The sequence below is a fragment of the Rhinoderma darwinii genome, chromosome 2 (assembly GCF_050947455.1).
Source record: "Rhinoderma darwinii isolate aRhiDar2 chromosome 2, aRhiDar2.hap1, whole genome shotgun sequence".
NCBI classification, from domain to species: Eukaryota; Metazoa; Chordata; class Amphibia; order Anura; family Rhinodermatidae; genus Rhinoderma; species Rhinoderma darwinii.
The window spans coordinates 97,224,301-97,249,993 of record NC_134688.1 but is presented as its reverse complement, the minus strand read 5'-3'; the positions used below and the strand labels follow the sequence as shown (position 1 = coordinate 97,249,993).

Below are 25,693 nucleotides of genomic sequence, written 5' to 3'. Positions count from 1 at the left end.
CAATGCTCCTTTGTTACCCTGATGAAATGATTTGGCTCCGAAATGCCTGCCGTAGCCCTGCTGAAACGTCTGCTAAAGATCCTCCCCATTGGGATCACCCTGCACGCAAAATTCAGCTTCCCTAATATTGACTGCAATTCCCGAAGCCTCACTTTCTTCAAACCCCCAAGACGTTTGATAGCCCCCCTCAGATCCTCCAACTTTTACACTGGTAGACGGCAGATCCCTTTTTCCGAGTTGATCTCCAAACCCAGGAAAGTGAGGGAGCACATAGGGCCCACTGTCTTGTCCGCTACCATAGGAATACCAAATTCCCTTGCCACCTGCATCAACGTGTCCAGTATGTGACGGCAAACCTGGGACTGAGCCGGACCCACGCACAGAAAGTCGTCTAGGTAATGTATGATACTACCAAATCCAGATCACTCCCTTACCACCCACTCCACAAAAATGCTAAATTCCTCAAAGTAAGAGCAGGACAGAAACAAACCCACGGGTAAACACAGGTCAACAAAATAACTACGTTCAAAAAAGAGCATCCAAGGAGATGATGGCTATCCAGGTGAATAGGGAGCAGCCGAAAGGCTGCCTCCATATCCGCTTTTGCCAACAGTGCCCCCGGGCCCGGCCTCCCTCACGAGGTCAACCCGCCCTATCAAAAGAAGCATACGACACAGAACAAAGTTCCTTGTCTATACTGTCATTCACCGATAGCCCTTTTGGAAAAGACAGATGATGAATCATCCTAAACTTTCCTGGCTCCTTTTTTGGAACAACTCCCAACGGCGAAACATGAAAATCGGAAAGGGGCGGGGATGAAAAGGAGCCCGCCATCCTGCCCCTTTCCACCTCCGCTTTCATTTTTTCCCGAACCACCTCCGGGAACTGCACAACCGATTTTAAGTTCACCGGAACACCCGGAACCACCCGTACTCAACGAAACTGGAATGGGAAAACTGTTCCCAAAACCGTCCCTTAGTAAATTTGCATGCACTCTATTGCCGTAGCGCTCTAGCCACGGCTGCATCATGCCTAACCTCACCTGGGTCATCCCCTTTTCCAGCCGCATACCCCGGTTGCTCTCCTTGATGCTTGAAACAGTGGCCCAACACACTGAGCACTCATGCTTGAATTTACAGGCCAAACCTGCTTTGCAGTGTTCCTCATTAAAGGGCCAACACACTCCTTTCTTGTTAAGGGCCGGTGGAGCAGAAACTTGCCCCCTGGCCCCTCCGTCAAAGGCTGCAGGTCGCTGCGACATCATCAGCCTCATCCATAATGGCAGATCCAACTGATCCCACCGCATGGAAGGGCATGCCGCCAGGTGCTGACGAAACTGTTCGTCGTAGCGCCACCACACCAGACCCCCATAGGTCTTACAAGCATCCCAAATACCTTCAATGTAACAAAACATAGAAGCACAACGATCTGGGAATTTAGCCCCCCAAACGCTCGCATAAATACAAAAAGCTCTCAACCAATTCCCAAATGTCTTCGGAATCTTCCTGTACCTACGTTTTCTTTCTTCCTCCTCCCGCTTCTTCATCTTCTCGCCCGTATCCGTTTCCTTCGTCTCCGTCAGCGGTAACAACGAAAACAGTTCCACATATTCCCCATCTTCGAACTTCTGCCGAGTCTCGTCCTTCAAAGGCGAAATAAGAACCCCTGTGCGCCACATCCGTCACAGGTCCCTGACCTGCCACCGGAGGACCGGAAATCCCCACCTGAGAGCCGTCCACCGCTGAACCCGATGCCTCTTCGCCTCCAGCCGTACTACTCCTTGGAGAAGAACGCACTGACTCCCGAACTTCCCTCCAAGCCCCCACTACCCTAACAACATCCTGCCCCTCCTCCCAGCCCACTTTTGCAGCCAACAAGTCCTTAACATCCACCAAGACCCGCAGCAAATCACCCGCAGACACACCCGACTCACCTCCCGATCTTGACGACAACCCAGTCGCTGCACTGCTTCTCTGCAAAACGGGGTGCGCTCCATCATCCTGCTCCACCGCGTCCCAAGACAAGGGAAATATTCCCGCTGTCCCATCTATCCACGAGGATCGTCCTACACTTCTCCCCGGTGACAAGGTTTCCCGATTCGATCGAGCTCCCGTCATTCAAACCGCCCACGGTATACCACCGGATCACGACGGCGCTCCGACACTGAAGGCTCCTGATATCCAGCCCCGTGCCTCCCTTCAAGATCTGTCCTCCGATCCCGAATCCGAGTCCTGAACCTCCGACACCCACTTCCCACCGGCGAGGGGCGCGACAGATCCCGCCGTCCCCGTGATCTACGGGGAAAAGGTACCACGTCATCCAATCGATCCCTTTCCACTGGAGCCAGCTGCATACTCCTCACTTCCACCACTAACCCCTCATGAGCCTTTAGATACGCTTCTGCTTTAGTCCACTTTTACATGGCAGTATTTTTTTCAGTATTTTCCATCGGTATTTGCAAGCCAAACCCAGGAGTGGAACCGACACAGAGAAAAAGTATAATGGTAAGATTTTTTAACTCTTCCATGTTTCGCATCTATTCCTGGTTTTAGATTATAAATACTAATGCAAAATACTGATCATAATATTGCCTTAGGCCACTTTCACCTGTCAGTATTTTGCAAATGTTTTTGGAAGCCAAAGGGTCAGTTCACACTGAGTTTTTTTCGGCGCTGATTTTGATGCGGAAACCGTGTTGGAATTGTTTGTAATTGGAAGCAAAGGCGCTTTGGTTTCCGGGCTACTGTTGGGCGCTTGCGGAAAAACAAACAAACGGCGTGCTCTTTCTTTGAGCGGTTTCAGCCTCCGACTTCCCATTGAAATCAATGGAAGGCAGACAAAACCTGCGGTGCTCGTTTTGGGCAAATTTTTGCCTGCAGGTTTTTCATTATATTCAAAATTGTAGAAAAAAAAAAGCGCCAAAACAACGCTGGCAATTCATAATTTGCCTGCAAAAAAAACTGTGTGTGAACTAGGCCAAAACAAGGAGTGGAACCTCATGGACATATTTGTTCCTCTTCCATGTTTTGGACACATTCTGATTTTGGCTTCAAAATACTGAATATAATATAAAATATAATAAATATAAACGTGAGTGTATGTGATTATGTAAAGGCACGTTCACATTCAACGACTAAAGTGGCATTGGGGCTTTGACTAGGGCAGTTTAATGCAAACAAAACAATGGAATAAACTTTAAACTGCTGCTACTAAAGATTCCACATGGGGTGCAGGAGAGCTACTAATGTGTAGCAGCTACTATAGTTTCAGCTTTTTGCGCGGAACTACAAATCCCAGCCTATACCGCTACGAACCCAGGGCCACACATAAATGCGGTATATGACTGTAATCTATATATTGTAATAGCTTGAGACACGCCTCCTGCTCACTGATACGCAGAAACACTATTACCATTGGTTTAGACGAAGGGGGCGTGTCCTGCTGTCACCTCTCCACAGCGGGTATCAAACGAGCTGAACACCTTCCAATTGGCTGTGACGTTCCGGTGACGTCACTCGATCCAGGCAGTTGTCGCCGCCGTGCACTGACTGCGCAGTAGGTTTGTTTGGCATCAGGTCGGAATAATACAGGGCACGTAGGAGGCAGCTGCCAGGTGGGTACAGACTTCAAACTTTGTGCCATGTCCAGAGGCACATAGCACTAGTAATGGCGGCTGCAGAGGATATCATTCATTCAGCGCTGTGTGGCCACTATATCATTATTAGGACTTGTAACAAGTTATTATAGCGGACTTGTGCTGGTTATGGATCCCCAGTTGTTACGAGACTACTGTCTGCCCTTTGACTAGCAGGGCATGCCGGGACTTGTAGTTCTTTTTATATGATGTGTTGTAGGTTGCTTATCCAAGTTTGTTTATCCATAGCTAATACTGGCAGCTTGTTATATATTGTTATTTATATGAACTGCTGCATTGTTGTCGGTCTGTGCATTTATTCAGTTTTGCAGTTTTTTTCAATGCCGCACCTCTACTTGTATGTGTGAACGGGGACCCTAAAGACCTACCTGGACCGGCACGTAGTTGTTCACATTTAACCATGTAGTGTCTTCGTTCTTGGAGACCGGTAATTGAAGTGTATGGGGTCCAATGGAGCTGTCCCTGGTCTTGAAGCATCTCTGTACATTTTAGGGCTTTATCACACAAACGTCTGTTATTTTATATATGTTTGTTTTTTTTTTAAAGAAAATTTGATCATATATTAATAGAGGGATCTTATACCGAAAATATGTAGAGCGCAGAAAACATAAAATGATCCAGATTCTTTTTTTAATTGCAGTTTTATCTTTATATGCAGTTTTGACGGCTTTATAAACAGCTGAGGCCAGCAATCTGTCTGTATCCATATCAACCATAGATCAAAGTCAAATGATCCAACTTGTTATAGTCTGTGTATGGATGTAAGCGTATAAAGGTGGCCATAGATGCAGAGATTTGTCTTGATCTAACTACAGTTAAAGGAGCACTCCCACAATAAAAAGTTATTCTCTGGCCCATTAGAGCGGCACGTTATGTAAATTGTGGTGAAGGTAATCTTATTACCGTTGGCTGTATCTCACTCCGTGAGCCCTTTCCATACTTCCCCTACCCGGCTATGATGTAGTCATACGTCAAATGTCGGTAAGAGGTTAAAACACAAAAAAAGAGTGGTGAAATTACAGGTTTTTTTTCCTATTACCCCAGCCAAAAAGTTAATAAAAGTTAATCAATAAATTATATGTATCCCAAAATGGTGCTATTAAAAATAAAACTTGTCTCGCAAAAAACAAGTCCTTATACAGCTATGTCGAAGAAAAAATAAAAAAGTTATAGCTCTTTGAATGCGAGGATGGAAAAACGTAAAAAAATTAAAAAATTGCTTGGTCATTAAGTTATTAAGGGGTTAAATGTCGTTGTTATTGTTGATCAAGAACACCGGATTATGGTGCAATTCTAAAAATAATCCTTATTCTTTCATTGAAATACTGTGCAATCCCTCCTATCCAGCACCCAATAATACAGACATTCTTAGTCTGCCTAATGAAGAACTGCAAGAAAATGGAAAATCTTCCCTACGGACTTCACTCCTTTCAAAGTGAGTGGTAAAATTCACAGTGAAATCCGCAAAATATTCCACAGCAAAATTTGCACGTGTAACAGCGTTGGATTTTCAGTGGAATGTTTTTACCCTGCATGCAGGTACCCTGATGTGACATATTTACCTATACAGTCCAATGATCCAGATGAAATAATTCTGCATCGGTCATGTATTATTGGCCTCCGTCACAGGTCTGGCCGAAAATACTAAAAGCAATAATGCGGCATGCAGCGCTATTCTTTCCGCTAAAAACCAGACACCCTGATGGAAAACCCGACAGAACCCATTAAAGTCAATGGGTTTCGTCGGGTGCCGATGGTGTCCGTCATACAACGGAACAAACGCTTCCGGAGCAGAGCAACGGAAACACTGACTCATGTGGGAACAGGTCCTCACTAATGGATTAACAAATATTAAACTAATTTTATACAAAACCAAACATTTTTTTTAAACATAATAAAAATATTGCCTATTCATTCCATAGACTTCTGAATGGCAGATCTGCCAAGCAATGCAGTGATATAGGGGCAAGCAAAGTATCAAATCTTAGGCCCCATGCACACCACCGTAAAAATTGTCCGTAATTGCAGACTGTAACACGGTACGCAATTATGAACCCATTCAGTTCTATTGGAAGCTGACACCTTTCCGTAGCGCTACGGATGGGTGTCCAGGCCATAGAAATGATCCGTAAATTATGGAGCATGTCCATTCTTTTGCATTTTACGGGCCGTGGTCCCATACTTTGTATGGGAGCATGGCCGGAAAATGCGGGTGGCCGTTGGCGGCCGGCCGTGCCCGCAAATGCGGGACGTGATTACAGGCACGGCCGTGTGCATGGGGTCTTAACCTGGATATTTGTCCTCCTAGGAGTCTGAAAACCTCCATTACAGGACCCCCTTTGTGTGAGTGTACCCTCCCCTGCGTCAAATTCCTACCCAATACTAACAATGGAATGAAAGTGTTTGGGCCTCAATGCCATGGTGCCAATTGTGCATAGCAGCTCTCTGTCTACTCGGCATCTGTATTAGTAAAGAATAGTTGTCATAGGGTCAGGATCTGGCTCTCAAGACTGATGATGAATTTGTGCTCCTTTGCAAAACAGATTTTGGGTACATGGACTTCATTAGAAATGTGGGCGTGCATGTGGATAGGATTAATCTGTTGTCACAGTAAGGCCTTGTTCACATTGTGCGGATTCGCTGCAGATTTTCCGTGCATCTGTTAAGCCAAAACCAGAATTAAATCTAGAAGAGCAGACATATAAGGCCTTCTTTTATATATTTATTCTGTTTATGTTCCATTCCTGGTTTTGGCTTGAAAAATACTGGCAAAATCTGCAGCCAATCTGCACTGTGTGAACAAGACCTAACACTGCATCTTTACTTGGATACTTTGCTGTTAAACCATTGTAAAGGCCTCAGTTTCTATTTTGCAATCTCCGCCAGGCCTGTAGGCATTAAGAGCCGCTGACACAGTCCTGTCACACATCCTACCTCACAGCTTGGAAGCAGCCAGGTCACTTGAGTACAGTTAACCATGTGCTGCTAGGCAAGGAGAGCTGCATTCACTTTTCTTTTTCTATTTTGTCCTTGTTAAATAGATTGTCCAAAGTTAGAAAAACATGGCTACTTTCTTCCAGAAACAGTGTCCATTGGTTGTGCCCGGTATTGCTGCTCAGCTGAAGTGAATGGGGCTAAGCTGCAATACCACTGGCAACCTGTGGACAGGTGTGGCACTGTTTTTAGAAGAAAGCAGCCATGTTTTTCTAAACCTGGACAAACAATTTAATCTTGGATGTGGATTCATATTCTAAACTCTGTTGTCTACACTCCATGTCTTTAAACCATTCAGTGTTCATTCATGTTCTAATAAAGGAGATCAACACATTTTTATTTTCGTAATGCTGCACTAAGAAGTACAAGTTATTACACCAGTTTATTTTAAATAGTATAAACTTTATAAGGTAAATGTCAATTACATCTTATTTAATTTTAACTCCATAATTATAGCTATTTTGTTGTAAATGAATGAATTCAAATATACCCTAAATAACTTCTAGTTATTACATTAATGCAAGCTAGTACTGTGCAAAAGTTTTAGGCAGTTGTGGAAAAATTCTGCAAAGTAAGAATGCTTTCAAAACTAGAAGTGTTAATAGTTTTAATTCAATTTACAAAATGCAAAGTGAATGAACAAAAGAGAAATCTAAATAAAAACATTTAGTGTGACCACCCTTTGCCTTCAAAACAGCATTAATTCTTCTAGGTACACTTGCACTAAGTAATGAATTTTGTAGGATTATAGTCAGGTGTATGATTGACCAATTATACCAAACAGGTGACAATGATCATCGTTTTCATATGTAGGTTGAAACACAGTCATTAACCTTAACAGAGGCAGCTGTGTAGGAGGCTTAAAGGCATTGTGTTGCCAGAAAAACATGTGTTTTTTTTTTTTAAATTAAACATTTAGTGTGTGGGTTATTTTTTTCACGAGTCAGGAAATATTATAAATTAATTCTAAATTTATAATACTACCCATTTTTGGTCACTAGATGGAGCTATTCCCAAAATTGCAGCATTGCAACATTGGGTTAAAAGCCCTCGCTCTAGTGAGCTCTCAGCATCCCCCCCTCCTTTATCCTGGCTAGTGCCGGGATAAACGAGGGGTTTGAACGGTGTAACCTCCTACACTGTGTGTCGCCATTTTTTGAGCTAACACACAGTGTAGTAGGTTTACATACAGTAGTAAACACACACAAACACGAACATACATTGAAATCTCTTACCTGCTCCTGCCGCCGCGGCTCCCTCCGGCCCGTCCGCTCCGTTTGCTGCCGCTGGTTTCAAGTGCCCAAATCCGGAAGCCGCGACCGGAAGTAGTAATATTACTGTCCGGCCGCGACTTCCGGTCCACAGGAAAATGGCGCCGGACGGCGCCAATTTCGAATTGGACTGTGTGGGAGCGGCGCATGCGCAGTTCCCACACAGACGCCGTACACGGAAGTCAATGGGACGGGAGCCGTTCGCAGTCCCTATGGGACTGTGGCTGCCGTATTCCATGTCTGTATGTGTCGTTAATCGACACAGACAGAAATGGAAAAAAAATGGCAGCACCCATAGGGAAGAAAAAGTGTAAAAATAAGAAAAAGTAAAACACAAACACACAAATGAATATAAACGTTTTTAATAAAGCACTAACATCTTTAACATATAAAAAAATAATTTGTGATGACACTGTTCCTTTAAAATTGGATAAGGAATAGCCAAAATCTGCTACAAAGGTGAGGTTGTGGAAGACCATTTCAGGTTATGGGTCCACCAGGCAAGACAGGGCACAGCAACAAGACACAAGGTAGTTATACTGCATCAGCAAGGTCTTTCCCAGGCAAAGATTTCAAAGCAGACTGGGTTTTCAAGATGTGCTGTTCAAGCTCTTTTGAGGAAGCACAAAGAAAAGGGCAACGTTTAAGGCTGGGTTCACACGACCACATTAACGTCCGTAATGGACGGACGTATTTCGGCCGGAAGTCCCGGACCGAACTCAGTGCAGGGAGCCGGGCTCCTAGCATCATAGTTATGTACGATGCTAGGAGTCCCTGCCTCTCCGTGGAACTACTGTCCCGTACTGAAAACATGATTACAGTACGGGACAGTTGTCCTGCAGAGAGGCAGGGACTCCTAGCATCGTACATAACTATGATGCTAGGAGCCCGGCTCCCTGCACTGAGTTCGGTCCGGGACTTCCGGCCGAAATACTTCCGTCCATTACGGACGTTAATGTGGTCGTGTGAACCCAGCCTAAGACTGTAGAGGCAGTGGTCGGCCAAGGAAACTTAGTGCAGCAGTTTAAAGACACACTGTGCTTCCCTTTGAAATCGGAAGTGCCATTAGCTCAGAACTGGCAGAAACCAGTGGGACCCAGGTACTGTTCAAAGAAGTCTGGCCAGAAGTGTTCTTTATGGAGGAATTGCGGCCAAAAAACCATACCTTCGACGTGGAAACAAGGTTAAGCGACCCAACTATGCACAAAAACATGGGAACTGGCAGCAGGTGCTCTGGACTGAAGTCAAAATTTGAAATGTTTAGCTGTAAGAGAAGGCAGTTCAGTTTGTTCCCCGAAGGGCTGGAGAGCAGTACAAAAAAATTAATGCAGGCAACAGTGAAGCATGGTGAAGGTTCCTGGCAAGTTTGGGGCTGCATTTTAGCAAATGGAGGTGGGGATTTGGTCAGGATTAATGGTGTCCTCAATGGTGCGAAATGCAGGCAGATACTTATTTATCATGCAATACCATCAGGGAGGCGTCTGCTTGGCTCCTAATTTGTTCTGCAGCAGGACAACGACCCCAAACATACAGCCAATGTCATTAAGAACTATCTTCAGCATAAAGAAGAACAAGAAGCCTTAGAAGTGATGACATGGCCCCCTGATCTCAACATCATTGAGTATCTGGGATTACATGAAGAGACAGAAGGACTTGAGGAAGCCTACATTCAGAGAAGATCTGAGGTTTGTTCTCCAAGATGTTTGGAACAACCTCCCTGCCAAGTTCCTTCAAAAACAGTGTGGAAGTGTGCCTAGAAGAATTAATGCTGTTTTTAACCCCTAGGCGCACCACGACGCAACTGTACGTCCATGTGGCTAGTGTCTTAGCGCACAGGGACGTACAGTTACTGCGTGGTTCCCGGTGCACACTGTCGGCGACAGTGTGCACCGGGAGGCCATCTGTCCCTGACAGCTGACACTCAACTGTATGCCGATCAGCGGCTTATTTCGGCAATTAGCCCCTTAATTGCGGTGATCGATTGGAATCACCGTATTCAGGGGTTTCTAGCACATCGGCAGACCTCACAATGAAATCGTGAGGTTTGCAGATGGCTAGCATGGCGATCGGAGGCCAAGTAATGGCCTCAGTGTCTGCCATGTACGGAAGCCTATCAGGACCAGCCTCCTGATAGACTTCCTGTCAGAGTGAGAGGACGTCACTGCCGTTCGCGATGCACACTGTCGATGACCGTGTCGGTGACAGTGTACATCGGGAACCGGGAGCTGACAGCTGACACTCCATTGTTGCCGATCAGCGGCTCATTGCGGCAATGAATCCGTTGAATCCGCAATGAATCCGTTACATGCGGGGCTCGATTGCGATCTCCGCATGTAGGGGGTTTGTAGCACATCAGCAGCCCCCATGCAATTGTGGGGGCTGCTGATGCTTGTGATGGCACCTGGGGGCCTGACAACGGCCTCTGGGTCTGCCATGTATGCAAGCCTATGAGGATCAGCCTCTGGCTGGTCCTCGTAGACTAACTGTCAGAGTGACTGTGACGTCACACTGAAGGTTGGAATACGTTACACTACCTAGGTAGTGTAATGTATTCTAGCAGCGATCAAAGCTGCAGGTAAAAAAAGAAAGTGTAAAAAGTAAAGACAAAAGTTAAAAAAAAAAGTTAATAAAAATGTTTTACAAAAGTGTAAAAATAAAAGATTTTTTTTTCCTAATAATAAGTCTCTTATTATAGGGAAAAAATGAAACCGTTAAACAGTACACCTATTTGGTATCACCGCGTTCGCAATGACCCAATCTATACAACTATAATGTTATTTTTACCGCACGGTGAACGCCGCAAAAAACCCCAAACTAAAAACAATGCCAGAATCACTATTTTTTGGTCCCCACCCCTCCCAAAATATAGAATAAGAAGTGATCAAAAAGTCTCATGTACCCGAAAATAGTACCAATACAAACTAGCTTTTTGGACTGAAAAATAAAAAAGTTACGGCTCTCAGAATATGGTGACACAGAAAAGAAATTATTTTATAAAGAAGTGATTTTATTGTGCAAACGCTACAAAACATAAAAAAACTATATACATATGGTATCGCTGTAATCGTACCGACCCGCAGAATAAAGTAAAATTGTCATTTATAGCGCATTATGAACGCCGTAAGAAATAAAGAATTGAAAACGCCAAAATCACTGTTTTTGATCACCAAAGCTCTAAATAAAATGTAGTAAAATGTGATCAAAAAGTTGCATGTACCAAAAAAATGATACCAATAAAAACTACAGCTCGTCCTGCCAAAAATGAGCCCTCACACCGCTCAATTCATGGAAAAATAAAAAAGTTATGGCGTTTGGAAGGCGGGGAGTGAAAAACTAAAATGGAAAAGCAAAAAAGGATCAGTCCTGCAAAGGTTAATTAATTTATATTAAAAAAATAAATTATTACCACATGTATTGTCGTACTCGGGAGAGATTGCGTTACAAATTTAGGCCGGATTTACACGAGCGTGTGCGTTTTGCGCGTGCAAAAAACGCTGCGTTTTGCACGCACAAACGGTACATAACAGCTCCGTGTGTCATCACCTTATGATGTGTGGCTGCGTGATTTTCGCGCATCCGCCATCATTATGACACTCTGTATGTTTGTAAACAGAAAAGCACGTGGTGCTTTTCTGTTTTCATTCATACTTTTTACTGCTGTTGCGCGAATCACGCGCGTCACACTGAAGTGCTTCTGTGTGCTGCGCGTGATTTTCACGCTCCCATTGACTTCAATAGGTGCGTGATGCGTGAAAAACGCACAAATATAGGACATGTCGTGAGTTTTACGCAGCGGACACACGCTGCGTGAAACTCACGGACTGTCTGAACGGCCCGATTGACATAGGTCCGTGCGAGGCGCGTGAAAATCACACGCGTTCCACGGACGTATATCACGTTTGTCTGAATAAGCCCTAACATCAATAAATATAGCAAAATACCTGTGGGGTCAAAGTGCTAACTATACCCCTAGATAAATTCCTTGAGGGGTCTAGTTTCCAAAATGGGGTCACTTTTGGGGAGTTTCCACTGTTTTGGCACCACAAGACCTTTTCAAACCTGACATGGTGCCTAAAATATAATCTAAAAATAAGCAGGCCCCAAAATCCACTAGGTGCTCCTTTGCTTCTGAGGCCGGTGTTTCGGTCCATTAGGGCACTAGGGCCACATGTGGGATATTCCTAAAAACTGCAGGACCTGGGCAATAAATATTAAGTTGTATTTCTCTGGTAAAACCTTCTGTGTTACACAATTTTTTTTTTTATTACAAATGAATTACAGCTAAAAAATGAGAAATTTGTAAAATTTCCCCTCTACTTTGCTTTATTTCCTGTGAAACGCTTGGGTTAAGAAACTTTCTGAATGCTGTTTTGAATACTTTGAGGGGTGCAGTTTTTAAAATGGGATGATTTATTGGGGGATTCTAATATATAAGGCCCTCAAAACACTTCAGAACTGAACTGGTCCCAGTAAAAATCGCCTTTTGAATTTTTCTTGAAAATCTGAGAAATTGCTTCTAAAGTTCTAAGCCTTGTAATGTCCTAGAAAAATAAAAGGATGTTTAAAAAACGATAAAAATATAAAGTAAACCTATGGGAAATGGTAACTAGTGATTATTTTGTGTGGTATTACTATCTGTTTTACAAGCAGATACATTTAAATTTAGAAAAATGCAAATTTTTGCAAATTTTGGTGTTTTTCACGAATAAATATTGAATTTATCAACCAAATTTTTCCACTATCACAAAGTACAATATGTCAGGAGAAAACAATCTCCGAATCGCTTGGATAGGTAAAAGCATTCCGGAGTTATTACCACATAAAGTGACACATGTCAGATTTGAAAAAATCGGCTGTGCCACAAGGCCAAAACAAGCTGCGTTCTAAAGGGGTTAAGGCAAAGGGTGGTAAATATTGATTTGATGTACAGTATATTTCTCTTCTGTTCATTCACTTTGTATTTTGTTATTTAACAAAAAAAAAAAAAACTATTAGCACTTCTATTTTTGAAAGCATTCTTACTTTGCAGCATTTTTCCACGACCACCTAAAACTTTCGCACAGTACTGTGTGTGTGTGTGTGTGTGTGTGTGTGCCTGCCTATATAGTTTCAGTGCCACTGAAACTAATACATGTATTATAGTGCACCTCCAGAGAAAACTGAACTTCCGACTCTGCTCCTGGGTCCTTATGTGCAGTAACTGTGTACAGTCTTTCTCTTCTTAGCTTAGCTGTTGTGGTCCATCTTCCAGTTTATGATACAGGAAGTAGCTGTGTGACGGCTTACATTGTCAGCCATGTTAGCTTTTATGGGGCTGCTTTTTCTGTCACCTGGTGACCAGAGGGTCCTCCCCATATATTACGGTTAGGGAGCCCTAGCCCTCCCCCTCACACTGCAGAAACCTGTTCAAACGATGCCTATAGAGTGTGAAACATAATTTAGTATCAATGATAAAATATTTATCTGACAATCATCGCTGCCTTAGGTAGAACAGACAGAGTGCTTTATTTGCAGTGTGGGCATTTCACTGTAGGGATCTGGGACCCCCACTGGTGTTGAATGTTCATCGTTGTACTGGATATCTTGTATTATGTTGCCATTTCATTAGCTAACGAAGGAGAGCTTTAAGTATTTCATTTTTCAGAGTGTATAAAGGTAAACTAAAAGCATTGATGTTTCATGTTGTTACTTTATCATGATTTCTTCTTCAACCTAGAAATCAATCATGTCTTCAGATGAATGGACACCCTCAGAAAACGACTCCACATCCTTAAAGCTGATCAGGAAGTCTAAGGAATCACCCTTTGTCCCTATAGGTAAACTACTTAAACTAGCTTCTTATGAATGGATTAAATTTATATTTAGTGATTCTGCAGGGGGAGTCGGGATCAGTTCATCATTCAGGATGGTTTTGTTAAAACACACCTAATTGCATGGGAATATTACAAAATTTGGCTGTTTTTCTTCCCCACAAAGGTAGTGTTCTTTGCCATGATTTTGTGAAAATTGTGGCAAAAACAAACCACATTTTCTATGTTTCTGTGGGCGGGATCCACTAAATTGAACAGGACCTGAAAACAATCCCTTGTCTGTGGGGGCTGACACACAGTCCACTGACACATGCTGTTGGGTGACCACGTGACGAGATAAGCTGCACCAGAGGTGAAGGACAGCCACTTATCCTCCTCCAAGGTAGGTATAATGGTCAGGGAGTTTGGTATGATTGTTTGGCCGACATTAATCTTTTGTCTATATCCATCTTCACTTCCAGTAATATGTCTAGCAGCTTGACTTTGTAGACGTAATACATGCATGTACAGTGAGGGAAATAAGTATTTGATCCCTTGCTGATTTTGTAAGTTTGCCCACTGTCAAAGTCATGAACAGTCCAGAATTTTTAGGCTAGGTTAATTTTACCAGTGAGAGATAGATTATATAAAAAAAAAAACAGAAAATCACATAGTCAAAATTATATATATTTATTTGCATTGTGCACAGAGAAATAAGTATTTGATCCCCTACCAACCATTAAGAGTTCAGCCTCCTCCAGACCAGTTACACGCTCCAAATCAACTTGGTGCCTGCATTAAAGACAGCTGTCTTACATGGACACCTGTATAAAAGACTCCTGTCCACAGACTCAATTAATCAGTCTGACTCTAACCTCTACAACATGGGCAAGACCAAAGAGCTTTCTAAGGATGTCCGGGACAAGATCATAGACCTGCACAAGGCTGGAATGGGCTACAAAACCATAAGTAAGACGCTGGGTGAGAAGGAGACAACTGTTGGTGCAATAGTAAGAAAATGGAAGACATACAAAATGACTGTCAATCGACATCGATCTTGGGCTCCATACAAAATCTCACCTCGTGGGGTATCCTTGATCCTGAGGAAGGTGAGAGCTCAGTCGAAAACTACACGGGGGGAACTTGTTAATGATCTCAAGGCAGCTGGGACCACAGTCACCAAGAAAACCATTGGTAAAACATTACGCCGTAATGGATTAAAATCCTGCAGTGCCCGCAAGGTCCCCCTGCTCAAGAAGGCACATGTACAGGCCCGTCTGAAGTTTGCAAATGAACATCTGGATGATTCTGAGAGTGATTGGGAGAAGGTGCTGTGGTCAGATGAGACTAAAATTGAGCTCTTTGGCATTAACTCAACTCGCCGTGTTTGGAGGAAGAGAAATGCTGCCTATGACCCAAAGAACACCATCCCCACTGTCAAGCATGGAGGTGGAAACATTATGTTTTGGGGGTATTTCTCTGCTAAGGGCACAGGACTACTTCACCGCATCAATGGGAGAATGGATGGAGCGATGTACCCTCAAATCCTGAGTGACAACCTCCTTCCCTCCATCAGGACATTAAAAATGGCTCGTGGCTGGGTCTTCCAGCACGACAATGACCCGAAACATACAGCCAAAGCAACAAAGGAGTGGCTCAAAAAGAAGCACATTAAGGTCATGGAGTGGCCTAGCCAGTCTCCAGACCTTAATCCCATCGAAAACTTATGGAGGGAGCTGAAGATCCGAGTTGCCAAGCGACAGCCTCGAAATCTTAATGATTTACAGATGATCTGCAAAGAGGAGTGGGCCAAAATTCCATCTAACATGTGTGCAAACCTCATCATCAACTACAAAAAACGTCTGACTGCTGTGCTTGCCAAACAAGGGTTTTGCCACCAAGTATTAAGTCTTGTTTGCCAAAGGGATCAAATACTTATTTCTCTGTGCACAATGGAAATAAATATATATAATTTTGACTATGTGATTTTCTGTTTTTTTTTTTTTTTACATAATCTATCTCTCACTGGTAAAATTAACCTAGCCTAAAAATTTTAGACTGTTCATGTCTTTGACAGTGGGCAAACTTACAAAATCAGCAAGGGATCAAATACTTATTTCCCTCACTGTATTTGTACTGTTGAACACATAGAAACTATGAACATAATAGGTTGTATTATATGTTCTATTATTTATTGAGAGTTGTAGTCTGAATAGTTTATAATTGTCCCTTGATGGTAAAAATCTTTGAAGTCCGCCTTTCATCACTAGACAGGTTTTTCTTATTATTTCTACTTAGAAAACATTAATATCGGACAAATCTAATTAACACTGAGCACGGCCCGGCTGATAAATGGCAGTGACATCAGTTGTGTGAATGGCACCAATAATGTTCAACTGTGTTTGTCCTGATGGCTTTGAAATGATTATCTATGACGTCTGCACTTATCGGATTATCTACTTTAAACCTGATTTATGGTCCTATTACCCTATGCATCCGTTGTACACAATTACCATACACCATATAATGTATGAATACATTTTCCACTACCTGCCCACAGTTGCATATAGACATTAAAATCGCTGTTGGCCAAACAAGCATGTAATTTATTAGGATAAGAGGTGGTTAACCTTGCAGGAGCTCCAGAATAAATATGTTTTTGTTCGGCATCAGCACTTACAGTACTTACAAATAGTTAATCACTGTAAAACTAAACTAGCGGATGTAGCGGATGAGGTCCCCCCCCAACCTGTTTGATTCATGGTTCACGGACAATCACAGACACTCCATTTCCCAATTATATAGTACACTCAGACCAACACTAGTGAAGATGTCCCCGGGGCAGGCCTTTGGGAGATGGGAAAAACTGTTTAATTTACCAGGCATTGAAAAGCATATTGAAAAAGGGCTGGTGGATTTCAGGGCACACGTGCACAACGAAAACTGGAGGGAAACTCATTTGAAGATCATTCACCAAGCAATATATGCATTTACCCTGGCCCCCTCCGCCTCACAACCAGATAGGAAAACGTCATGCCCTAGATGTAATATCTCAAAGACAGACATGTATCATGGCCTTTGGGCGTGTGCACATATTCAGCCATTCTGGGGGGAGATAACATCCTTATTGCAGCAGGTGGGCAGGTTCCATGGGAATTTAGGGCCAATGGAGGTCTTATTCCATATACAACATGATGGAGAATTAGAAGAGACAGAAACGACACATTTAGCTCCCATGGCCCATGCCACACTGATAGTGGCAAAGAGGTGCATACTCCAAAACTGGCTGGTAGCTGAAGTACCGACTCAGAACATGGTGGTCCAGGGGTTGAGGAAACTGTTTTATCTAGACCGCATTGGTATATTACAGAATAAAGACACGCAGAGCAAAAAATTCTTTGAGAAATGGAAGCTTTTCCTCACAAAATATTTCACCAGTGAAGAACGAAGGGACATCATAGATCCGTTTACGGGAACGTCATGGTACTTGATTGAAGATCTTAAGGGCACTTTAGGGGCACTGAAAATATCACGGGAGTAAAGCATATATATCCACTGGGATTTCTTTATTCTTGCGGACTAGCTGCCTGAGTTGGTGAACTGCTTCACGAAGCTCCAATTGTTATGTATGCTCCAATTTCTTATTTGTTCTGTGTATTGTTTAGTTATGTAAGTTAGGCAGATATGCAAAGTTATGTAACAATGTTTACAGGAATACCCGACATGTGGGGTTAAAGGAAGGGAAGGATAGAGGAGATAGAGGAGATGAAGGAGGGCTGATAGCCCATGGGGAATAACTTCCGAGATCAAACCTAGTTTGCTGGGAAGCATTCACTATCACATGTTCATTTATACATTTTTTGTAATGTTTATTATTATGGCAATGCATTACTGTATGATTTGTGTTTTTTTTGTGGTGAAAAAATTCAATAAAAAAAAAATATGTTTAAAAAAAAAAAAAAAAAAAAAAAAAAAGAATGGGGGTTCTAAGCAGCTGCCTGGCACCCTAGGTGCCACGTATCTTTGGAGGAAGTAGAAGGGCCAGACCTGTAAAATCCCACTTACTGGTCTTGTATTTTCTTTTCCTTTGTGTGTCTGTTAACACCCAGACTTGTGGATTGTCTTGCTTTTGGGAATATTGTAAACTGATGTTTGGCTATGTGACCACTGTGTGCCTTTCTGGGGGCAATTTGTTGTTTCTTGTTTTTGTATTTATTTTTTTTTTATAATAAAAAAACTAGTAAAATAAAAAAAGCAAAAAAACAAAAACCTTGTAGGATTCTGCTGTCTGCCAATGGCAGCTCCTGCACATATAATGGTGTTTGCAGATCCCTCTGAAATCAATAGAATCTGCTCACAGAGCACGTCCAAGAGTCTCCGGAAGCTCAGATTTACAGTGTGCTATTATTTGCATAGGGCTCACAGCGGAAAACTGCTTCAGCTGTCCCTGTGCCCGCAGAACCAACATGGATCCTGTAGTCAACAGTTAATTTCTTCCCCTGATTAACAAAATATTGACTCTGAAGGGTTAAGCAATTTGACTCTTCAACCCTGCACAGCCCTACAGGTCAGTAAAACGAGATACTTTGGGGGAGATATGTCAAAAGTGCCGCAAAAGGAAAAGTGGAGTAGTTGTCAATGGAAACCTGTCAGGTTGCTGCTTTAGTTTTCCAAAGGGCCTCTAAAAAATGAGGTGCGATCTAAATGGTTGCCATAGGCAACTACTCCACTTTTTCTTTGCACTAGTTTTGATATGTCCCCTCCTTTTGTGTTCAAAAAACAAACCCCAATTATTACAACTTCACTACCTTCATAGACATATCAGAAAAAAATTTCAATTTCTACAATTTTTCCGAAGGTGTGCAGTTAAAAATATAATTTTTATAATACTTGATTTTATTTTCAAGCATGGTCGAAGGTGTTATCATACAGTCCTTTCCAACATCACACCCACCTGCTGGGAGAACATCTTTATCTCAGCCCACCAGTTCTGCAGATAAGCAGTCCATCACACCTGCCCACCCTCCTAGGCCAGCTTGGTGATGTAGGTCCTCCTGAATGAATTCCGTGACTGACCCAGTCTACCCAATCAGGACCTGCTGTACACCGGCCTTTGGTCTATTGATTCTGGATCCCCTGTGATTAACTCCGTGGTGGTGACGTGTCACGATCATCCACTTCACACCTCAAAACTTGGGGGGGGGGGGGGGTAGGATCTTGCACTCCCCTCCACAAGGACCCAGCAGAAAGAGAAAATGAGGACATGGTTCTGCAGATAGTATGAAGTGGTGTCAGGGCAGCTGGATTGAATGTATTAAAATAGCCGCGTTATCTGCCCGATAAGTGTAAATAAGAGACGGCATAAATCCACTCTGCATGTGACATCTAGAGTCTGGCACATGATGACCGACATTATCCACATGAGGAAATTAATGACATAAACCACACTGAATGTGAAGACTGTTATTTTGGCCAGATGCTTATGGGGATATATAACAAAAAAAGGCCATTAAATCATCTGCCGCTACAGCGCCAATGCTCCCATCGTCCTCTGCTGGTCTTTGTTTAAAGCACAGCAGTGAAAACCTACACCAGTAATGTGATTATTATAAGATTATTACTTACTTTAGCAGCTAAATTTTTTTTTATAACTGCCAAAAGAGAAAATGACTTGTGTTAATGCATAGGATCCCCCATGAACACCATATTACAGTTCACTTATAGATCAAGCTACATAAAAAGTTAAAGGGTAACTAAACATTTAACAAACTTCTGACCTGTCACAATCACTAAAATGAAGCGGCAGAAGTGCTTGTGTGAGTGCTTAGCCGCTTAGTTTCTGCTGAGCTTTTTCCGGAAATCCATGTATCGGAGGACGGACTCCGCTACATCGGCTTTCCGGGAAGACCCGAACAGAAATGAAGCGGCTCACACGAGCACTTCTGCCGCTTCATTTTAGTGATCGGTGGAGGTCTCAGTGCTCGGACTCCCACCAATCCAAACTTCTGACACGTCACTATGACCTGTCAGAAGTTTGTTGAACGTTTAGTAACTGCAAATGTGGTGGCTGCTGTGCTGAAATTGTGCTTTATTCCCTTCTTGGCTAGTATAGTCTTTACAATAAGCACTGTACATTACCTTTAAGAAGAACTCCCCCCCCCCCCCCCACAACGCACTGCAGCAATCAATGAGCACTGACATGTAAGAGCTCCGTTAAGCTGTTAGGCCTCGTTCACACAGAGTTTTTGCAGGAGGAAAATTCTGCCTCAAAATTCAGTTTGGGATTTTGGGGCAGATTTTGTCCTTCCTGCATGTCGTTTGCTGCGTTTTTCGCTCGCGCCATTGAGTGCTACGGGCAAAAAACCTCAGTGAAATATGCTCTCTCTGCCTCACATTGATGTCAATGGGAGGTCAGAGGCGTAAACGCGCGAAGATAGGCCATGTCCCCCGCCTCCCATTGAAATTAATGGGAGGCATTTTTGGCCGTTTTTTTACGAGTTTTGCGGAGCGGTTTCCACTCCAAAAAGCTCGTCAAAATACTCCATGTGAACGGGGTCTGTCTACATATTGTTGACTTATTCAGAGGGCAACATGCAGAATTTGGAACGCAACATTTACAGGATGTCCCTCAGATTCACTACGCAATAAGTCAAAAAAATTATTTTTACAGTTATGCAGCATTTCATGTAGATCAAATATAAACTGTAAAATTATATTCAACGATGCACTATTTATTTCATATCGAGTACTGAGTTTGCAGAGCTACGCTGTTTTCGTAACTCCTGAGATCCGGAAATCGCGTAGTTCACTTCTGAGAGTTATAGAAAAGCATATCTCAGAAAGCTCGGCTGTTACCGTACTCCTGGCCACCTCGTGAGTCGTGGCCAGAGCCCAGCAACAGCGGGAGTAGGTAGGTCAGGGGGCCCCGTTCTAGAGATAGATGCCGGTCCCAGAGGTGCGACCCGCATCTATTGGACATTTATGGCATATTCTGTGGATATGCCATAAATGTTCTAGATGGTAATAGTCCTTTTAATTTTACTGAAAAAATGTATTGATAAAAGTAAAAGTTTGAACAGAAACTGGCCGACTTCATGCTGCTGTTTATGGCAACTGCCTTATGACAATGGACTACAGACTATAGTCTTAATACAGCCTGGTTAGAACATTACAAAGTCGTTTTTTAATTTTTTGGGGGCGCTTCAGGAGGGTTTACTATTATCAGAAAGCCTGTTTAGGATTTACATTAGTCATCACAGTTGTATGTGAAATAATGCTATTGGAATGTAAAAAATACAGTAGCTGGGTATATTGTGTTTTATTTTTTTAGACTATACCTTCACTAGAACATTTTTCTTTAGAATATAGAATGCGTTTTACACAATGTTTTGTGTACTTGAGAAACATGGTTTTCATTTTTATATTGGTCAGGTTGCTGTTCTTTATGTCTACTTATTTTTGTTGTTTTTGCACCTGTCGGCACTGTCACTAATTTATTTTTGGCTAGCTATTCCATTCCAAGAGGGGTTGTCCCATGGTTGAATATTACATTTCTCTGTTCGATCACGCAAAACATAAACCTTTTTTATTTCTAGTTATTGACTCCACACTAGCTGTCTCTTCAATAAGAATAGCACCTCTCGAACGCTACATCAATGACCTCTCACACACCCTGCTTTGTACTATCGAGGGTCAAAAACCTGGAAACCGCTGTCTATAGATGGGTTTCTCTTCCTTTTTGGAGCAGGTTTTTGGCTTGGCTAAATAGTCCATAGTTGTGTTTCAAGGCTCTTCTATGGGTCGGACGTTTTTGTTTTGTAATTATTTAAATTATAAAATTGTAATGTTCTGTACAAACTGAGAAATTTAATATTTAATTGTGGACAATCTCTTTAAAGGGATTGTCCCTATTAGGAAACATGAACGTCATATGGGGGTCCCCTGCTCAGGGCCACCCTCTTGGAGTGGATAGCAAAAGCGGCAGCTAATCACGGGTTTGTCTCCATAAGTTAACCCCTTTCAGATTTAGACAGTCAGGAGAACACATGAAAGGATCTAGGTTTTTCCATGGATGTCAGTGTTCGGGTATGTTCACACACTAGACTAAACACGTCTGAAAATACGGAGCTGTTTTCAACGGAAAACAGCTCCTGATTTTCAGGCGTTTTTTAAGCCACTTGCGATTTTCGCTGCATTTTTCACGCCCGTTATTGGAACGGTTTTCAATAGTCCATGAAAAACAACTCCAAAAACGTCCCAAGAAGTGACCTGCACTTCTTTTTCGCGGCCGTTTTTCAAAACGACCGCATAAAAAAACGGCCCATGGGAACAGAACGCCGTTTTTTCCATTGCAATCAATGGGCATATGTTTGGAGGCATTCTGCTTCCAATTTTTTGGCCGTTTACGGCCCGTAAATAGGCCGTGCGAACATACCCTAAAGCCTTTGCTGTTAACTAGTGAATTCTCACTCAAGAATTCAGTATGTTCAAGTCTCTTTTTAGCTGATGCCACTTTCTGTTATCTGGATGTATTTTCGAAGGATTCTTCTCACATAGAGTTTAATGCACCCACACAATATAAATATTTAGTCTCCTTCCCTTGTAGGGATGGCTGGCTTCCTAGCAGTGGTCGCTTATGGCCTTTATAAGATCCGCAGCCGTGGGGACCAGAAAATGTCTGTACATCTCATCCATATGAGAGTCGGTGCCCAAGGATTCATTGTTGGTGCTATGACCTTTGGTAGGTTAAACGTTCGTTTTCCAAAACTTTTCTAATATTTGTAGTTGGTTATTAATATTGGAGTTATAAAATCAAAATGCTTTTTCTGGTAACACAATTGTGTTTAGCTGGGAATGTCTCTGTTACAGGATTAGCAAAAATATATCTCGTACTACTGAATAAAGTATTTTTTAACCCTTTTATGATCGGAGGTGTTTTGGACTTTGATGCCCACAGCAAAATTTCACCTTTTTTGGAAAGCTACATTCTAAAAGAGATTTTTATTGTACCTTAAAGGAAAAGTGTCCTAAAAAATGCACTTTATTTTTTTTATTTGTTTATTTACACTTTTTTTTTTTTTTATGGGGGCTGCCATTTTTTTTTATTGCATCTGTGTATGCGTCTCTTCACGACACATACACAGTTGCAATATGGCAGTTACAGGGCATAGGGAATAATTGGGAGCCGACACTATATCCTATGCGTCTGCCGTTCTGACTGAACTGCGCATTCTCTGTGACATGGGGGGGGTGCGTATGGGGGTGCTTTTGAGGTTGTGGGGGTGTGTGTGGGGGGTGCTCTTTGGGTTGGGGGGTGCGTGTGGGGGGGGGAGCGTGCCCAGTATATTCGCTGGACTACTGCGATCTACGTTTGCTTTTTTAATAAAATGGTTAACGAGGGTCTTGTGGGGGAGTTTTTATTTCAATAAAATATTTTCTTCTGCCTGTTTTTTTAATGCTTTATTACCACCTTAAGGCTATGTTCACACAGTTTTTTGACGCGGAAACCGCGCCACAAAACCCGTCAAAAACGGCCCTAAAATGCCTCCCATTGATTTCAATGGGAGGCGGGGGCGGTTTTCTCCCAAGAGAGGTAAAAAGAAGGGACATGCCCTATCTTCGGGCGTTTAGCTCTCTGAACCTCCATCAATAGAATTGACATCAATAGAAGGCAGAGAAAGCGTATTTTGCAACGTTTTATGCCCGCGGCGCATAATGGCCGCGGGCGAAAAACACAGCGAAAATCGGCATGCAGGGAGAGGAAAATCCGCCTGCAAAAAACTCTGTGTGAACATAGCCTTCGTAATGGCAGTTGTCTGTTTTGAATTCATTGGGGAAAATACACAAAAAATAAGCAGCATTTACACAAATACAATTGACATTCTGCAGAATAAGGCTATGTTCACACTGAGTTTTTTGACAAGTTTTTTGATGCGGAAACCGCGCCGCAAAACGTCAAAAACTATGTTAGAGCCTATGCCCAGCCGCCTTGCCCAACAGTCCCCATGGATGCGCCCACAGTATAATGCCCCCACACAGTATAATGCTCCCCATAGCTGCCCCCACACAGTATAATGCTCCTCATAGCTGCCCCATACAATATAATGCCCCCCATAGCTGCCCCATACAATATAATGCTCCCTATAGCCGCCCCACCGTATAATGCCCACCATACAGTATAATGCTCCCATAAAGTATAACCTCCCCCTTAGCTGCCCCATACAGTAAAATGCTCCCATATCTGCCACCATATTAGCCCCCCTCCCATACCCAGTATAATGCCCCCATATGTGCCTAATGAAAAATAACATAATTACTTACCTATCCCCGTTACCCACGACGGGTGGAGGATCCTTCTCCTCCGGTCTGTGCTGTGAGTGACTCGGCGCAGATAGGTCGCGAGGACGTCACAACATCGTGCCTGCTTGTGCCGAGCCGCTCACGGCAGAGTGAATGCTGGGGCAAGGAGCCGTAACTCCTTGCTCCAGCATTCAATTCAACTGTATCTGCATCCTAAGGACGCAGTTGGAACTGGGACTAGCAGCGGTCACATGAGACGAAACATCATCCCAGGAGGCCGGCCTGGTTGACGTTAGAGGGCCGGCCTCCTGGGATGACGTTTCATCCCATGTGACCGCCGCTGCAGCCAATCACAGGCTGCACCGGTCTCCTGGGATGAAACGTCCTCCCAGGAGGCCGGCCTGCTAGCAGGGCTGCCAAATGTTCAGCATTTTTTTTTTTTTAGCGGACATTCCAGGTAAAAAAGTGCACCACAGTTTGGTGCGGTTTTTCGCCCGAAATTCCCTGAGGCCACCGGGGCAGATACCGTGGCTTGGTACCAAATGATCCACGGCCCGGTGATTGGGGGGTCACTGTGTTTAGAGGATATTTAGTTTAGAATTGAGCAGATTTATTTATGTAAAATATGTAGAACTACTTTGTCAATGTATGACCCTCTCTTTTTTTATTTTTTTTATTTAGGTGTATTATATTCCATGTACAAGGAATATATCAAGCCTCAGTTTGAAGATAAATCTGACAAATGAGGAATGAAGTAAAAGCAGAGCCTGCCGGGAACGTAGTGTCAGCGTAGACCTGTCTGGTGATCGACCCTTTGAGCCCTGGACAAGCTCATCAGTATTGTGTTTTAGCAGTGGTTTTATCACTAGGTAATTTAGCTATATTTTGTAACAATAACCTATATAGGCAGTTTTATTGACTGTGATTATGTACCAGTAAATCATCTGATTTTATATTTGACCAGGGTTTCTTAATTCATGGTGCAACAATACCTCCAGTATTAGGTCTGGAATAACACAGGCACAGCACACTTTAATTGTATGCATTCTTTTATTTTTCTTCTGATTTTATATAACACTTCATATGGTAATTCAGGCTCTGATGCTCTCCGATCACAAGCTTTGCCTAGTTCGGTCCCACTTCCTCCACCTTTCTACTGTGGGTCCTCCGTGCCTCTGTGTAAAGTGGACAGACGTCTGATGGTCTTACTATTGAGATATCTTCATCTTTAAACTCATTAATGTAATCCGTCAATTATCTATAATAATCTTTGGCTTAATTTGCCATCCCTGCATAAATACAACATTTCAAAAAAGTTCCCGACTGCTATGTTAATGTTTGAATTCAGCAAAATCCCTAATTCAGACTGGATCTTGGGGTGGGGAAGGCATCAGTTTAGGTGTACAAATTTGCATAGTATAAAATAATTGTTTTGGCACAATTTATTGCTTCATTTAAACATCATCTGGCATCAAAACGCTCTATCCAGTAGTGGATCAGTCATCAGTATGTGTGGATTATATATGTACAGTAATGACAATAAATGCCAGCGCTATAACCCGAGTGGCTGAATTTTCCAGTATATTTTTGGATTTGTTTTTATTCCTAGTTTTAATTGAGCTTGTCATTGTGAAGGGCCGCCACTTTATTATTCCACTCCGTGAATATTTAGTGCACGTTTGAAT

The 25,693-nt window shown here is 42.8% G+C and overlaps 1 protein-coding gene across 1 annotated transcript; it reads left to right on the top strand.

Annotated features, from left to right (window-relative positions):
- The first annotated feature begins 3,488 nt into the window (after positions 1 to 3,488).
- HIGD1C (HIG1 hypoxia inducible domain family member 1C) lies at positions 3,489 to 25,590 on the top strand. The gene is made up of 4 exons (XM_075851949.1): positions 3,489 to 3,613; positions 13,637 to 13,736; positions 22,315 to 22,449; positions 24,690 to 25,590. Exons 2-4 carry the CDS (start codon positions 13,646 to 13,648, stop codon positions 24,752 to 24,754), a joined length of 291 nt encoding a protein of 96 aa, XP_075708064.1. The 5' UTR covers positions 3,489 to 3,613; positions 13,637 to 13,645; the 3' UTR covers positions 24,755 to 25,590.
- Positions 25,591 to 25,693: the final 103 nt, after the last annotated feature.

What these genes read in the sequence shown, in the direction of transcription:
- HIGD1C (XM_075851949.1), top strand. Translation starts at nt 13,646, where the DNA reads ATGTCTTCAGATGAATGGACACCCTCAGAAAACGACTCCACATCCTTA. An exon ending in ATCACCCTTTGTCCCTATAG is followed by an intron (nt 13,737 to 22,314) that starts GTAAACTACTTA and finishes CTTCCCTTGTAG; the next exon opens with GGATGGCTGGCTTCCTAGCA. An exon ending in TGTTGGTGCTATGACCTTTG is followed by an intron (nt 22,450 to 24,689) that starts GTAGGTTAAACG and finishes TTTTTTATTTAG; the next exon opens with GTGTATTATATTCCATGTAC.